Here is a 17,127-nt window from a genome sequence, read left to right as displayed (position 1 = left end):
TGATGTCTGGCAGGGCCCTGTCCCCATCCCTGCCCCCCATGGCCATGCAAGCTGAGGTACCAGAGCTATCAGGGTATTCCACCATCGGCCACAAGTGGGAGGCCTCAGACTACCTTGTGGGGTGGCTGGTATCCAGCAGCGCTCACCCAGCCAGGATCCACCCCCCACCTCTTGCTCCTCTGGGGTCAGACCCCATTGGGTGGCACTTGGGGGCTCCAGCCAGCTGCTGGGAGTTTGCTACCCAGGGTGGGACTTGTCCTAAAGCCAGGTTCTGCCTGGCCAGTGCTGATGCCACCCAATCCCCAGGCCAGAGCCACGAGGGACTGACGTTACAAGGGACTGACACTCACCTCCACCCTCTCCCTGCAAGGGGGAGTGGGAAGGAGATGCTAGGGCGGGTGCAACAGCAAGTTCCTCATCTGGGGCCTTTTGCTGAAGCTGGAGCTCCCTTCCGACACCTAGTCCTGCTTCCTTTTGCTGGGTGTTGCCTGGCAACAGCACTGGGAGATGCCCAGCTTATGGCCTGTGGACCGAGGTGTCCAGGTGGGTCATGCCCTCCAGCAGTGAAGGCTTCAGGCCACAGCCTCCCCTGGCACTGGGGGGCAGGCACACTGATCCGCACCAGCCCAAGGGATAGGCCTTCACCCTCCCGCAAGCTCCTGCCTATCTTCCCCCTCCACCTACCCCCACATCTTCCCCAGCCTGGGGAAGTCTGACATTTGCAGCACTTTGAAAACATCACAGTACCTAGAGGAGTGACAGGTGCTTAAGGCCCTGACCCTGTGTCTTGAGGTCACAGCTCCAAACAGAGATGTTAAATCCACACCCTCTTACCTGAAGCCCCGCAACTACTCAGTAACCCAGGACAACCAGGCTGACAGACATGTGAGAGGACAAAGAAAAAGGAAAGGAAATAAAAACCAAAAAGATAAAGAGAATCCAGCTCTAACCAGGATCCTACCCACCTGCCTGCCTCCCAGACTCCCCTGCTTTATACCCCCTTCCTCAATGACCCCTTCCTGGCCCCAAGGAGGGGGAAAGGCATGCTGTGGGGAACGGGGGATTCACTGCATGGTACCCCTCCTCTCCCCCCCCCAGCAGTGCAGAACAACACTGTGGAGGCTGGGGGAAGTGAAAGGGGAAGTGAAACCATGGGGAAAAGGCGGGGAACCCAGACTGGGGCACCAACAGCAAGCGCTCAAAGCAGGAACTTGCAGAAGCCCCTCCAAAGCCTGTAGAGCCCCTCAACCCAGCCTGGTACCAGGGGTCACAGTGACACAGACCTCCATGCCCCCCTGATTGGCCTGGACAGGGCTGCAGGGAAATTAGATGATATCGAAGAGACCTAGGGGTGCACCCCAGGCACTGGGAGCATTTTAATACACTCAGGCACTTCCTCTCCTCCGCCTGGCTGGGAGGCATAGGAGCAATTGCACCAGCAGCTACAATCATCCCTTGGATCCCCATGAGAGTTGCTCCCCAGAGCATGCTGCCTCCTCTCTTCCTCCTCCTCCTCCTTGCCTGGACAGGGGCAGGTAAGTGGGGTTGCAAAATACAAAATAGTGATGAGACACAGTCACTAGGGATTTAATACTGACTTCTCTCAGATGTGAATGAGGGGTCAGGAAATGAAAGGAACAGACTGGGGGCCAGAGGGAAATTCCAGCTGAGGCTGGGGGCTGGGAGATGAGAGATGGGGGCTTGAGGATGGAGGTGTGGGAGCTGGGGACAGCAGCTGGAGGTCTGGAGCTGAGGGCTTGAGGTGGGACCTGGGGTGACCACCTCATCACAATGGAAGAGCAGGACAAAGGCCTGCCTCTGCCCCCAACCCTGCCCCACCCATTTTGACTTGAGGCTCCCATTTTGGGGTTCTTCTGCCCAATTAGGGACATGTGGTTACTCTAAGTGAGGAGCTGGGGGGTTTGGAGATGGGGCAGAGATTTGGGGCAGCAGCTGGGAACTAGTGGATTACGTTAGAGGTATGGCACGGGACTGGGGGCTTGCGATGGGAGCTGGGCCTGGAGGTTGGAGTTAGTTGGCTGAGGTTTAGGGCTTGGGCTGTGGGCTGCAAGTGGGGGTTTGGGGCTGGGGCTGGTAACCAACACTGCAGGAGGCAATGCAATGCACTGGGGCACAATGCCACTGCACCCCACTTCTCGCAGAGCTCCTGCCCTACCTGGTGGTGGTCCAAGGCAGGTCCCTGCTCAAGGCCAGGGGAGCGGCAGTGCTTGGGCCAACTCCAGAGGCAGTGGCACTGACCCAGGAAGACCAACCCCTGGGCTGTGAGACCACATCTCAGCCACCTCCCCAGGCCAGCCCCAGATGCAGGCTTTGAGCCCCAGGCCCAGGAAGCAGCTGGTGCCACCATGGCTTCCAGCAGAGCAGAGGTGCAACAGAGCCTTGCTTGGGGTGCCAAGCACCACTCCCTGGTGGGCACTGCAGCCTCCCCAGCCTGAGAGGAGTATGCTCTAGGTCCAGCACAGCGGTGTGAGGAGCTGCCCAGTGTCTGGCTTCTTCTAACCTCCTTTCTCAGTGTGCTGGGACTCTCCAAGCCTCTCCCATCAGCACTGGGTGCTGGCAGCAGCTCGAGTTGAGAGCACAACTGAGTTGTGCCCAGGCTCCAGCTGGGACCAACACTGCTCCCCTTCCTCCTTTCAGTGACTCCAGGGTCTTGCCCCGCTGCTTGGGCTCAGACTGACACAAGGTTTGGGGTCAGAAAGGGATTTGACGCCTTGGTCAGATGGGTTTCACCCTCCTGTGTAGCAGGACATGGCATCCACCAGGGATCTCTTGTCTAGTAACAACTTGTGATAGAAGCAGGATGTTGGCTGTCCTCACTCTCTTGTATCACATCAGGGTGTGAGGTCTGTGCCGTGCGAGGACTGACAGCCCCTTACGTACAGTTAGACAGTGGATGCAGACAGAAGTGCAGCTCCCAGCTGTAACTCAGACCAATTTCTGCAGTGTGTTCGGAGTTACAACATTACCCCAAACCAAACAGAAATTCACGGTTGGTTCCAGGGGAAGGGGAATGTAGCTTTGGGCTGGGAGCCTGCAGCCAGGGTCCCATAGCAATGGCCAGGCTCAATGCCAGTGGACCCTGTTCTCAGAATGGGAAGGGGGAAAGGCAATGGAGGGAGCTTATTCTTGGGGCTCTCCAGCTGGTGCTGAAGGGGGGGGGGGAAGTGAATTGGAGTTAAAACCCCCAAACTGAACTCACTACACTCTCTTTCCCTCCTCCCACTCTGAAAACAGTGACAGCCTGGGGGCTCCCAGGCACAAGTTACGGAAGACGCTACATTTTGAAATGTCTTTATCCCATACCTCATTCAATGAGGGGTCAGATTTTTATGAGATTGGCCATTTTTTAAACTGTCTACAGCCATGAACTTGTGTTTGGTCAGGGCTATAAACTGCTTTCTGTATCCAGATCAGGCAAAAATTGACACTTCTCTCCACACCCAGTGGGTTTGTCTGGGATGGTTTGGATAGAGAGGTGGCTAATGGAGAGGTGCACCAATACATCAAGCTGATATCGGATCAGTACCGGTATAAAGAAAATTGACTGTATCAGAAATTGGACTGAAGTGACTGATCATTTGGCTGATAAATGCCATGCATGCATGCACCCATAGCGCAGCACGCAAGCAGTGAGGAGCACAGCCCAGCAGCATGGAGAGCTGTGTGCAGCTGGTAAGTCTGTTGTGGTGAAAGGGGAGTGGGGAAGGAAGGGGTGTGTGGGGGCAGTTCACCCAGCCCCATGGTGAGGGAGTGAGTGGGGCTGAGGCTGGGGTAGGTGCTGCCCAGCCAAGCAAGGGTGGGCATGGGATGGAGCCATGGCTTGTCCAGGGGGCACGGGGAGGGGGTGGGGAAGCTCCCGCCACTGCATGCCACTTGTCCAGGAGCCACTCATCTGTCTGGGAGCCACTTGTCCAGTGACTCCTGCCACTGCTCCTTCCATTCATCCAGGAGGGATGTGTGCCCCTGGATCTGTGCAGGGTGGGCTGAGTGGGCTACAGCTGTGGGCTGGGTCAGGGCTGCAGTCGGAGCAGGTGACAGCGGTGCTGGGAGGGTGCTACAGGGGGGCTACGGTGAAATTTAGGGTGGCTGCAGCCCGCCCCCCAAGTGCCACCCAATGGGGTCTGACCCCAGAGGAGCAAGAGGTGGGGGGTGGATCCTGGCTGGGTGAGTGCTGCTGGATACCACAGCCATCTTCCCAGTGCCAGGACCACCCACCCTGAGCGCAGCCCAGCCCCAGCCCACAGCTGCAGCCTGCCTGACCAGCCCCGCTCTGCACAGATCCAGGGGCACACGCGCCCTCCCCCCCCACAATGCCCTTCTGGATGAGTGGTGCGAGAAGCGGCAGCAGCCACAATGGGAGTCACTGGATGAGCAGACCAGCGCCAGATGAGTGGCTCCAAGATAAGCAGCACACAGTGACAGGAGCAGCCACCCCACACACCCCCAGACAAGCTGCGGCTCCATCCCGCACTCGCCCTGCCCCAGCTGAGCCATGGCTACCCCAGCCCCATTCCCTCCCTCACTGCAGGGGGCATTGATTTCCACCCCCCTCCCCACCACAACAGACTTACCAGCTGGATGCAGCTGTATCAGAAATCAGATCAGTAGCAGCTAATATGCCTCCTTAAAAATTGGCAATTGGTTTCAGCCCCCAAAATCTCTATTGGTGCACCCTTAGGCTGATGTGATGCATAACAGGGGCTGGGCTAGATGCTGCCTCTGCAGGTCCCTTCCAGCCCCTTTTCTCTATGAAAATGATTTACAACATGGAGCTCAAATGCAGCTGAGTTTCTACTCCCTCCGCCTACCCACAGAGCTCACATTTACATGAGTTAACATGTCCATCCCTGCATTCATGTGTTCAGCTGGAGTTATAAGGCCACAGCGCTTGGGAATGGGCATGATATGCCTAGAAGCAGCAAAAAGGCTGCAGCATGGAAGAAGGAGAGGGAGCTGGAGGATGACATGGAGCAGGGCTAATGTTCCCCCAAGCTGTGGGGTCTGCCAATGGGAAGGAGCCATCTTGGAAGTCCTGTGGGGTGCACACAGCTCTACCCCATTTTCAGGGGCCTGCACTCCATGCTTGAGGTTAGGGCAGGAAACCCCTCACCTAGGTCTCTCCCCTACACCTGGCAGCCTCCCCACCAGTGCCTACAGGATCTGGCAGCCTGCATCTGCAGCAGACCACCATCTTCCAGGAACGTGGCAAGGCAGAAGTGTGGGGGCTGGCACTGGTGGGGGATGTGGAGACCCACACCCTGGACTGCGCTACCTGCCCCATCCGCTTCCTCCAGCCCTGGGTGCAGAGCGCCATCAGCCCTGAGCACTGGCATGACCTGGAGCTGCTGATCCACCTGTACCTGGCCGACTTCATCCACCAGGTCAATGTGTGGGTACAGCAGGAGGGCTTACGCTGTGAGTACCATGCAAGGATCCCTTCCCTCTTCTTCCCCTCCCCCTCCTTCTCCTCTCATGTGCTCACCCCCTATCCCATTCCCAGACCCCTTCGTGACCCAGTGCTCTGTGGGCTGTGAGCTCCTGCCCAGCGGTGCATCACGGGGCGCTTACAACGCCAGCCTTGGGGGTGAGGACCTGGTTAGCTTCTCCTCAGGCAAGTGGGTAGCTCAGCGGCAGGACAAGCTGGCGCTTCATGTGCGGGACAGCCTGAACCGTGACAAGGGCACAACTGACAGACTGGAAAACTTACTTAACCACACCTGCATCCAGGACCTGCAGATTCTGCTCCGCAATGGGAAGGAGGTGCTGGAGAGGCAGGGTGAGGCCCCTGCTGCTGGGATGCAGCCCCCATCTCCCCCGTTCTTTCCACCCTCCCCCCCACCCCGATATCCAGCTGCCTCTGCGGGAGCAGGCAGTGGATGCTTCTATACAGCCCTTGCCTCAGCCAAGAAGCACCTGCTCCTGAGGTGAGGCACTTCCTGTCTTTAAGGCCACAGATGCCCTGACCTGGCCCCTCTGCCATCCCCAGAACGCCCAGTGGCCGTGGTGTTTGCCCAGCAGCCTCCTGCTGCCTCAGAGCTCCCCCTGCTGCTGGTTTGCCGGGTCACTGGCTTCTACCCACGTCTCATCCATGTGGCCTGGCTACGGGATGGTGAGGAGTTGCCTCCAGGCCCGGGGATCAACTCCACTGGCCTCCTACCCAACGCAGACCTGACCTACCAGCTGCGCAGTGTCCTGGTCATGGACCCAGGTGCTGGGCACCGCTATGCCTGTCATGTGGAGCACAGCAGCCTGGGGGGCCACAGCCTCGTCATACCCTGGGGTAGGTGCAGGGCAGCACTGGGCATTGGGAGATGGGGGGATGCTCTCAGCACTGGGAACAGGACAGATCCCTCTGGAGGCATCATCTGCTACCTGTGGCCAGCTCCAGGCCCCTACCCTCATGTGCCTGGCTTGTGTGTAGTAGGTTCCCCACTCAGGGACTGAGGCCATGCACTGGCACATCCATGGAGACAGCATCCTCAGTGAGAGGCAGCCCAATCCCACCCCGGCCAAAAGTCCCCATGGTCTTCTCCCAGCTCAGAGGGCTCCAAGCCTCAGCTTTACCTGTGCATGCCAGCAGCCTTTGATGCCAGCATGCCTCTGCAACTCTGCTGGAGAGCTCTCCTGGCTTGCTGCAAAGCTGGTCTTTCCCCTTGATGTTGCTGCCTGCCCCAGGTGTTCCAGGGACAGATGATGAGGCCTTTCATTACCTCCTCAACCAGCTCCTCCAGAGCAAGAAAAGAGAGAACGCAGGTTTCCAACCCCCACTGCTACTACTCACCAATCCCAACTCCCATCCCCAACCCAGGGGGGAAACCAGGTGTCCTGGCTTCCAGCCCCACAAGGGGAAGGGCAGGGACTAGAACAGGGAGACAGACAGGAGCATGCAATGGAGGATTCTTGCTCCCTTCACTCTGCCTTCCAGAAAGCAGAAGCCCCTGGAAAACCAAAGTGACAGTGGGAATCTTGGTCACACTTCTCATCGTGGTCATGCTGGTGGGAGCTGTGGCAGAAATGCCACCGTCGGTGCCCCTCTCCAGAGACCTGTCTCAGCCAGCCTGGGAGGCTGGTGTTTCATTCCTCAGGGTGGGGATCTCCCACCTGGTCTACATGACAAAAGCCTGGCACCTGGGAGGCGGATGCTCTAGTCACCTGGGCAGGGGGGAAAGACCCGGCCCTGCGCGGGCCCAGGTAGCCAGGGATGCTGGGGATATTGGTCAGCTTGTGGCCAGTATTGGCAGCTTCGATTGGACCGGGCTGCTGAGGTCAGAGCGGTTATTTAAGGGCTCGGTCCAAGAAGAAGGGAGTCAGCCATTAGCCATGCGGTCATCCAGGTGAATCTGAGCCTGGCTCTCTCCTCATCACCGCATGCTCCAAGAGTGCCCTCCCTCCAGAGGATACAACAACTACCTCTGGACGATGAGAGTGAGTAAGCTACTAAAGATCCGATTAGATATTTAGTTTCAGTAACTCAGATGCGTTTAAACGGCTACCTCAGCCACCCTGGTTTGCTCTATGGGATTCTTTTGATATTCCTGTAAGATTTCTATGATACTGCTCTACCTTTTACCCTGTTTCCGCCCTACCCCCTGTAATCAATAAAGTTCTCCTTTGTGACCGGTGTGGGAGACTTATTGAGGGGTGGGTCTAAATTATGCCAAGGAGGCCCCTTAGGTCGGTGGACTAAGGGAGACTTTCCTAATAAGCCCCTGACTTGGGGAAGTGCCCCAAGTGCTTGTATTGGGTCTAGTACCCATTGGACGATCAGGCCTGCGTTCTCCAAGGCGCGCAGAGCCAGAAGTGAGTCCAGAGCCTTGGATGGTGGCAGCGGGACCCCAGGCTAGTGGGTGTGCTCCAGGGAAGGGGTCGGCCGGACGGGAGGCACCCTAAGGGAGGCACTCGGAGCCTGGAAGGTGGTCGGGCGCAGGGAGGTGGGCGGCTCAACGCAGGAGCGCCCCCTACTGGCCCGCCACAGGAGCCATGGCATACTTGCAGTGGAGACGCAGGTGAACTGTCTTCCATCCTTCTCCCCCTCCTCTCCTGATTCACAGAGGAAGGGGTTTCCCTATTCTCCCCATGGCCCAGCACTCATGGTGGGATCTGTCCTTGCAGGAGGTACCAGGACATAAGCTGACCCAGGAGGACGTGACTTGTCTCCAGGTCTTTGGCTGAGGCTCTGCCAGCAATGTGAAGATGAGATGGAGAGTCCACGAAAGGAGAAAAGAAAGGAGTCTCTCCTTTCTCCAATGGCCATTTCATGTGTGTAATAAAGCAGTGGATAGCTTCCCTTGGCACTGTTTCATGACCTGGAGGCCCCACAAACACACACCGGCAGTGCAGAAACTCAGTCTCCCATAAAATAAAACCATAAAATAAACCCCCAGAATGTGGAGCACAGTTTTGCCCCCTTGACTAACATGGAGCAGTATAGGCACACGTACCTCCCTGCAGCACCCCACTACAGCCCCAGGAGGTCTTTAGGGTCTAGCCCTACCCCTACCCAGTAGCAGAGCTAGGGAAGAAATGAGGAGGAGTCTGCATTGATCCCAAGGGTTTTATTTTGGGAACCTCAGCTGGGAGGGAATGCAGGTGTCCCGACTTCCAGCCCCAACTCCCCTCCAAAGCCTGGGAGACAACCCAGGGGTGCAGGCTGCCAGCCCCCACCACCCTCCCATTCTCATCCCCAACCCAGGAGAGAACCCAGGCATCCTGGCTCCCAGCCCAACCCTACTCTAACTCCTGCCAGGCCCTCCTGACCTCATCCCCTGCCCTGAGCTTGTATGGAACCCGGATGTCTGGACTCCTAGCCTGCCCAACCCCTTCCCCCCAGACCCTAGGTTGTTGGGCCTGGCTGGTCTTGCTCAGTTTGAGATCCAAAGCTACTGAAGACCCTGGGGGAAGGTAGAGCCCTGGGCTGCTCCTCTCTGCTGGCTGGGCAGACCCCACAAGGAGAAACAGAGAGTGGTGAGCTCAAGAGGACTGGAGACACCCTCCCCTTGTTACCCAGCAGGGGAAAGGAACTCACAGCATCTCCTCCACCACAAAACGGTGGCCACACCTGCTGCAGCCAGAAGGGATACCACAATGCCCATGTCCAGGCTTATATCCTGGTGCCCTACATGCCCTAAAAGTGGAGGTGTATCAGGAAGTTGGGCATAGGACCCTTTACAAAAAAACACAGTGTACAGAAAAGCGCTCCCAGGCAGCCTGCCCTTGGTTGCATATAAGGAAGACAGCTGGATCAGGTTGTGAACAAGGAACAGCTGGGGGAAACACAGCATGCAACAGCCCAAGGCAGTCACAAGGGGAAAGGCAGAACTCTCAGAGAGGCTGGTGGAGCCATGTGCACTACATTTGAAGCACCAGGGAAGCTATGGAGTAGAACAACACCAGAAACCCCCCTCATCAGACAGGAGATGCAATGGCCGGCAGACCGCAAGCAGCTGCAAACCCAGGAGTGAGGGATGTGACTAGGCCAGGTACATTCCCTTTCATCCCATTCTATTACATAAGATCAACGTGTGGCAGGTGAATCCAGGGAAATGGAAGCAGGGCCAGGGGTTAATACTTCTGCCACTGGAGGGCCCTTGCCCTTGCAACTGGTACATGGGGGAGCTTGCAATGGAGCCACATCACCTGCCTCTGCTCCTCTTGGCTGCTGTCTCTGCTCCCCCATTAAGCATGGAAGGAACACAGGTGTCTGAGCTGCCCATCCTGCCCTCACCAGCTCCACAGTCTAAATGACCCCTCCCTGCAACCTCCATCCCCCCCACAGCTGAGACCTTGAGGAGGAGTCTGCCACATCCAAGCCACAAGTGGCAGCTGCTGGCTCCAGGGGTTCTGTCCCTTCTCCATCACTGAGAGCATCGTCCCACACCCAGCTACACCCAGCACCTACCCCAGAGCACGACCACGCTGTGGCTCCAGGCTGCTACCATAGTGGTGCTCAGCACCTGGGTCCACAGCCAGGATACTGCACAGCTGGTACATCAGGTCAGTGTTGGGCAAGAGCCTGCTGAAGTTGGGCCCAGAGGAACCTCTTGGCCATCCTGCATCCAAGCCTCATGGATGGGCCACAGGTAGAAGCCGCTGACCCAGCAAACCAACAGCAGTGGGAACTCCAGGGCAGCAGGAGGCTGGCAGGCAAACACCATGGCCACCCAGCATGCTGGGGAGGGCACAGAGAGGCTGGGCCAGGGCAACTGCATCTCCAGCCACCTGAGGGATTCCTACGGAAGTGCCTTACCCCAGAGGCAGCTGCTTCTCAGCCCAGGGAAGGGCTGGATAGAAGCAGCCCCTCCTCCAGAGGCAGCTGCATGTCACAATGGTGGGACTTATCCCAGCAAGGAAAAGGAGGGAGAGAAGAGGCAGCATGCTCCAGGAAGCAAGGCTCACAGGGCCCTGAAGTTCATAGCAACTGCCAGTTCAGTTGCTCTCATGTTTCCTGACCAGGATGAGGAGAGAAAGTGCCAGGGCAGGAGGCGCTGTCTGGCAGCCCCACTGCTTTCAGCTTCTGCACCAGCCTCAGCTCCCACCACAGCTATATCCACTTCTCGTGGTGGTGTGACTTCCCTCAGTTCCCCCATTGTTGTGCCGCACTGCTAGGCCTGAGTGCGGGGGGACGACAACCTGCAATGACTCACCCCACTGCATTCCTTCCAGGCTGGGGGCTGGAAAGGGGTCATTGGGGTGAGGGGGGGAGAAAGTGGGGAATCTGGGAGGCAGGTAGGTGAGTAAGGTCTCATCTAGAGCTGGACTCCCTTTACTGGCAGGGCTGGGAGGAACAAGGGAGCCAAGGCTTCTGGGTGGGGCTGTGCACACCCAGTTCAGGCCCCCTTGGATTGAGCAGCAAGTGCACTGGAGCCTGGACCCATGAGGAAGCACAGCAGTTACACCACGGCGTGGCATGTGCCAGGTGCAGGGAAAGGCCAGGATGGAGCTCATCCCTGGCTCTGCACCAAGATAGGCAAGACCTGTTGCAGGGGAGCTGGTTGCTAGGCCGGGGGTGCAAGACTGAGCTCCCACACCCTTCAGGGAGGTGGTATTGGGAGAGTGAGCCCATCTGCACCCCCAAGTCAGGCGCCTGCAAGCTGGGGAAGATCCAGTGGAGGTGGAGATAGGCAGGAGTTTGTGGGAGGGTGAGGTCCTATCCTTAAGGCTGGTGGGGACGAGTGGTGCCTGTGGCAGGCCAGTAGGGGGCGCTCCTGCGTTGAGCCACCCACCTCCCTGCGCCCGACCACCTTCCAGGCTCCGAGTGCCTCCCTTGGGGTGCCTCCCTTCCGGCAGACCCCTTCCCTGGAGCACACCCGCTAGCCTAGGGTTCCCGCTGCCACCATCCAAGGCTCTGGACTCAATTCTGTCTCTGCGCGCCTTGGAGAACACAGGCCTGGTCGTCCAATAGGTCCTAGACCCAATACAAGCACTTGGGGCACTTCCCCAAGTCAGGGGCTGATTAGGGAAGCACAGACCTAAGGGGCCTCCTCGGCATAATTTAGACCCACTCCTCAATAAGTCTCCCACACCGGTCACAAAGGAGAACTTTATTGATTACAGGGGGTAGGGCGGGAACAGGGTAAAAGGTAGAGCAGTATCGTGGAAATATTACAGGAATATCAAAGGAATCCCATAGAGCAAACCAGGGTGGCTGAGGTAGCCGTTTAAACGCATCTGAGTTACTGAAGCTAAATATCTAATCAGATCTCTAGTAGCTTACTCACATGCATCATCCAGAGGAGGTTGGAGGTTTCCTCTGGAGGCAGGGCACTCTTGGAGCATGCGGTGATGAGGAGAGAGCCAGTTTCAGATTCACCTGAATGACCGCGTGGCTAATCGCCGCCTTCTTCCTGGACCGGGCCCTTAAATAACCTCTCTGACCTCAGCAGCCCGGTCCAATCGAAGCTGCCAATACCGGCCACAAGCCGACCAATCTACAAAGCATCCCTGGCTACCTGGGCCCTCGCAGGGCCAGGCCTTTCCCCACTGCCCAGGTGACTAGATCCTCCCCTCCCAGGTGCCAGGCTTTTGTCATGCAGACAAGGAGGGAGATCCCCGCCCTGAGGGATTCAACACCAGTCTCCCAGGCTGGTGGAGACAGATCTCTGGAGAGGGGCACCCACGGTGGCATTTCTGCCACACTTCCCCCCACTCCTTTACAAGCTCGGACACGGGGCCTCTCAGGGCCGTGGGTCCGGGCGTGTCCGGTCAGGGAGTTCCCACGGGATGCCAGGAGAAGGAAAAGGGAAAAACCTGGAACATGAAACAAGTTAAGACAATAGCATACAGGAACCATAAAACTTGATGGCAGTCTTACACTAGTGATCTCCTCACTAGTCCCGTGTCTGGAGGACCCACTACCCAGAGTCCTTTCGTGACAAAGCATCCGCTATCACGTTCTGGCTTCCCTTGATGTGTTCAACAGTAAAATTAAATTCCTGCAGCTGCCAAGACCAGCGTTGTAGCTTGGCATTGGTGTTTTGCATGGTCTGCAACCACTGCAGTGGGGCATGGTCCGACAGGACGGTGAACTGTTGTCCCCACAAATAGGGCTTCAGCTTGTTCAAGGCCCGGACGATGGCCAAGCACTCCTTCTCGATGGAGGACAGGTTTCACTCCCGAGGGATTAGCTTCCGGCTGAGGTACACCACGGGGTGCCGTGTCTCCTGGTGCTCCTGTAAGAGCACAGCTCCCAGTCCTACGTCGGAGGCATCCGTTGCCACGTAGAAGGGTTTATCCTGGAGCAGTGCCTTCAGGATCGGCTGTTTGACCAGGGCAGCCTTGAAGGTCTCAAATGCTTCCTGGCACCCCTGCTTCCAGACCACCGGGTCCGGGCTGCCCTTCTTGGTCAGCTCGTGCAGCGGGGCTGCGGTTGCTCCAAACCCCGGGACAAATCTTCGGTAGAAACCCGCCAGGCCAAGGAAGGCTCTGACTTGCTTCTTGGTCTGTGGAGGCGGCCAGTCTTTGATGGCCTCGATCTTGTCCCACAAGGGAGCAATATGACCTCCACCCACACGATGACCCAAGTACACTACCTCCGATAGTGCCCACTGGCACTTCTTGGCTTTCACCGTAAGACCAGCTTGCTTGATCTTACCTAGCACGGTGGTCAGGTGAGTCAGGTGCGACTCGAAATCCGGACTGAAGATGGCGATGTCATCGATGTAAGCCATGGCAAACTGCTCACATCCTTGCAGCAGATTATTGATCAGTCTCAGGAAAGAGGCAGGTGAGTTGTGCAAACCGAAAGGTAAAACTGTGAACTCGTATAGCCCCGTAGGTGTGGTAAAGGCAGACTTGGCTATGGCATCTGGGTCCAGGGCCATCTGCCAAAATCCTTTGGACAGATCGAAAGTAGAGATCACCTTGACTGGACCCAGGCGATCCAGCAACGTGTCCATCCTGGGCATAGGGTATGCATCAGGGGTGGTAATGGCATTCAGCTTCCTGTAGTCCACACAGAACCGGATGGTCCCATCCTGCTTCCGGACGAGTACCACCGGACTGGCCCAGGGACTCGTTGAAGGCCAGATTACCCCCAACTCCTCCATCTCTGCGATCTCCCATTTTATTTCTTGCCTCACCTTCTCATTGACTGGGTAATGCCGGGAGTATATAGGGCAATGGCTGCCCGTCTCTATCGAGTTTACCGCCAGGTCTGTTCTACCTGGTTTATTAGAGAACACAGTCTCAGAGTCCTTGAGTGCTGCGAGCAGCTGGTCCTTGTCCTGGGAGGGCAGATAGTCCGGCAGGCAGAGTTCCTCGATCCCTGCCTCGCCATCCCAGTCCCCATACATGACCGGCTCCTCGGGGTCCTCTGGTGTTCCCTCAACGGAGGGGACCCAGAATACCATCTCCTTTCTGTCGTAGTAGGGTTTAAGCATGTTCACATGAACCGTCTTAGGTTTCCTACCCTTAATAGCCACTACATAGGTCACATCATCCAGTCTATCCAGGACAGCATGAGGACCTTCCCAAGCAGCTTGCAGCTTGTCTGTTTTTAGTGGCAGGAAAACCATCACATTCTCACCCCACTCAAAGGTACGTAAGCGGGCCTTCTCATCATACCAGGACCTTTGCTTCTCCTGGGCCTGTCCCAGGGAGTCCCGTACAACTTCCATCATGTCAGTCAATTACTGACATAAGTTAAGCACATACTCCACCACGGAGGTCTTTGTGGAAGGGATCTTCCCTTCCCACTCCTCTCTCACCAAATCGAGAGGACCTCGAACTCGCCTCCCAAACATCAGCTCGAAGGGCGAGAACCCAGTGGACTCCTGGGGCACCTCCCAGTAGGCAAAGAGCAGATGCGGCAGTTTCTCATCCCAGTCATTGGGGTTGGAGTCCACATAGGCCTTAAGCATCCCTTTCAAGGTCCCGTTGAACCTTGCCACCAGCCCATTTGTCTGAGGGTGGTAGGTGGTGGTATTAAGGTGTTGCACCCCACTGCAGTTCCACAGGCACTTCATCACCTCCGCCATGAAGTTCCCACCCCGGTCCGTCAGGATCTCGGAGGGAAAACACAGCTGGCAGAAGACCTTGATGAGGGCATCAGCCACCACGGGTGCCTCGATGGAGGTCAGGGCAACTGCCTCCGGGTACCGCGTTGCGCAATCCACTAGAGTCAGTATGTATGTCTTTCCTCTACGAGTCCTATGCTTCAGCGGTCCCACAATGTCCACTGCCACCCTCTGGAAGGGTTGGTCTATGATAGGGAGGGGCTGCAGGGGAGCCCTTCTCTTGTCCCCGCTTTTGCCCGTCCGCTGACATGTCTCGCAAGATTTGCAATAGTCCGTCACATTCTGGGCAATTCTGGGCCAAAAAAAGTTCACCTGCAACCGCTGGCATGTCCATTCCCTGCCCATGTGACCAGCACACTGTAGATCGTGAGCCATGGCAAGCAATTGCTGTCTGTATTTTCGGGGTACTATGATCTGGCGCTGGGGCTCCCAGGTCTCAGCATGGTTCTTCGGCACCCACAACCGATAGAGAAGCCCCTTATCCCAGACCACCTGTTCCCTTTTGTCCGGAGTGAACTCAGTCTCTTGCTCCTGAGCCATCTGCCCGAGTCCCTCCAAGCTGGGGTCCTCCCAAACCTCCCACTTGAACTCCTCCTGCCCAGCTAGGCAGTCAGCAGGGAGTTCACACTCACCCTCAGGGACTTCCTGGGTCTCCTCCCTCCTAGTCTCACCTCCCTCTGCCACTGACGGAATGCACGCCTCCCCGGGACTGTCACTTAACCCACCCTCGGGGTTACCGGTTCCCTCTGGGACCAGGGTGCAATCGCTGTCTGCAGGGGTCCCTTCCCCTGTGGCCAATGGTGTGGCTGTCTCCTGGGGATTTCCTAACCCCCCTTCTTTAGCCTTCCTGCTCTGCAGGCGAGTCACCGCATGAACGGGGCAGGGCTTTGGCTCTTGGGTCTGTTCCCACCTCCAGAGCTGGGATTCCTGCTCTATAAGATCCCGTCCCACCAGGATGGGGACCGGAGCCCCTTCCAGTACCCCCATTTCCAGGTACGTTGCACAGTCGTTCCACACGACGGGTGCATGGGCTACCGGTACCATCAGAGGTGTGGGCACCACTCCTTGAATAGTGAGGGTCTTCCCCGGGATTATGTCTGCAGGTGAGACCAGGTTGGAATTAATCAGTGTCACACTGGCCCCCGTGTCCAGTTCCCCCACAAGCGTCCTCTCCTTCACCGTGATCATGGTCCGGTGAGGGGCCATCCCCTCCTCCGAGTTTGTGATCCTGTAGCAACAGACACTCCCCTCAGAGTGGCTCTGGCCCTCCCCGTCACTGCTCACGGCTGTTGCCCGCCTGACGGGCCTGGGTCTAGTGCTTAGCTTTGGGCAGTTGGCCTTGATGTGGCCCTGCTGCCCGCAGTTATAGCACTCCCTCTTTTCCAAATTGGGTGGTTTGTCCGAATCTGGGGCCGCCATGCGCTCTGCAGGAGGTGGCCCTCTTTCCCCTTTTTGACCTGGGCCTCCCTTCTCCACTCTTCGAAACCCTTTTTGTTCCTTCCCAGAGTAGGGAGGCTTCTCACAGTTTAGCAACAGTCGGTCTGCAATTTCAGCAGCCTCGTAAACATTTTTGGGGTCCCTGTCCCTGTCCCTGACCAGGGTCTTAACTTCTCTCGGACACCAAAAATAGAATTGTTCCAGCACCAGGAGCTGGCGTGACGTATCTAAAGTGTCAACCTTGGCTTCAGTTAACCATTTAATGTATGTGTCGTCTAACAGGGCCCCAAGATCAGTCAATGACTTTCCGGGTTGTGGGCGTGCATTCCGGAATTTCTTCCGGAAATACTCTGGTCCTAACTGGAACCTTTTAGACACTGCAGCTTTGAAGGCATTATAGTCATCAGCTGCATCTGAGGGCAGGCTGTTCAGGACCACCTCCATGTTGCCTTCTACCAGCACAGACAGGTACATCATGATCTTTTCCTCTGGCACCTTGCACCGCTGGGCTTGTCTTTCGAAGTTGCTTAGGAACACCGCAGGATCATCTCCCCCTCGGTAGCGATCAAAGGCGGAGACGTCCAGTTTGGGCTGTTCCCTGGACGCTTGCGGAGGGTTCGCATTTTCCCCGTTGGTCTGCAGACGGAGCTGAGCCTCCAGCTTTTTCTGCTCGCGCTCCATCTGCATCCTCTTTTCCTCCAGCTGTCGTTGTTCCCGTTCCTTCTCGCGCTGAGCTTCCCGCTGTTCCCTTTCACACTGGGCCTCGAGCTCCAGCCTTTTCTCCTCCAGCCGTCGTTGTTCCTTCTTTTCTTCTCACTCCATCTTCCTCACTTCCAGCTCCATCCTTTTCATCTCTCTCTCATGGAGTCTCTGTTGCTCGCTTCGGAGGGTGACCTCCCAGCAGCTTCTGGGCTTGGCGAGCGGGAGTGTGTTCCTGGGTCAGGCTCAGGACTTGCCGAGCGTGAAGCTGATGCTTGTTCTGACTCGCTGGTGCACAAGAGTTTAACCAGCTCTTCCTTCTTTAGCCCTTTCTTCACGTGAAGGCCTCTCTCTTTTGCCAGTTCTTTCAGTTCGGGCACAGTCATCCGGACATACTCGTCCTCCATCCTGACTCTCTACCCTATCCAGTCGACCCGATGCCAAATTAGAAATTGTT

The 17,127-nt window shown here is 57.0% G+C and overlaps 1 protein-coding gene and 1 long non-coding RNA gene across 2 annotated transcripts; both read left to right on the top strand.

The window, feature by feature from the left end:
• Window positions 1–1,169: 1,169 nt before the first annotated feature.
• LOC106739066 (antigen-presenting glycoprotein CD1d) lies at window positions 1,170–7,626 on the top strand. The gene is made up of 4 exons (XM_059715313.1): window positions 1,170–1,535; window positions 5,158–5,436; window positions 5,522–5,797; window positions 6,008–7,626. The coding sequence occupies exons 1-4, from the start codon at window positions 1,466–1,468 to the stop codon at window positions 6,463–6,465; spliced, it is 1,083 nt and encodes a 360-aa protein (XP_059571296.1). The 5' UTR covers window positions 1,170–1,465; the 3' UTR covers window positions 6,466–7,626.
• A 369-nt stretch (window positions 7,627–7,995) lies between these two features.
• Window positions 7,996–8,398, top strand: LOC132243911 (uncharacterized). The gene is made up of 2 exons (XR_009455480.1): window positions 7,996–8,027; window positions 8,134–8,398. It is a non-coding gene; the product is annotated as an uncharacterized LOC132243911 (long non-coding RNA).
• The last annotated feature ends 8,729 nt before the right edge of the window (window positions 8,399–17,127 follow it).

This window comes from Alligator mississippiensis, chromosome 11, assembly GCF_030867095.1.
Source record: "Alligator mississippiensis isolate rAllMis1 chromosome 11, rAllMis1, whole genome shotgun sequence".
Lineage (NCBI taxonomy): Eukaryota > Metazoa > Chordata > Crocodylia > Alligatoridae > Alligator > Alligator mississippiensis.
Note: the sequence above shows the minus strand (reverse complement) of the source record. Positions and strands in the feature narration are given on the sequence as shown.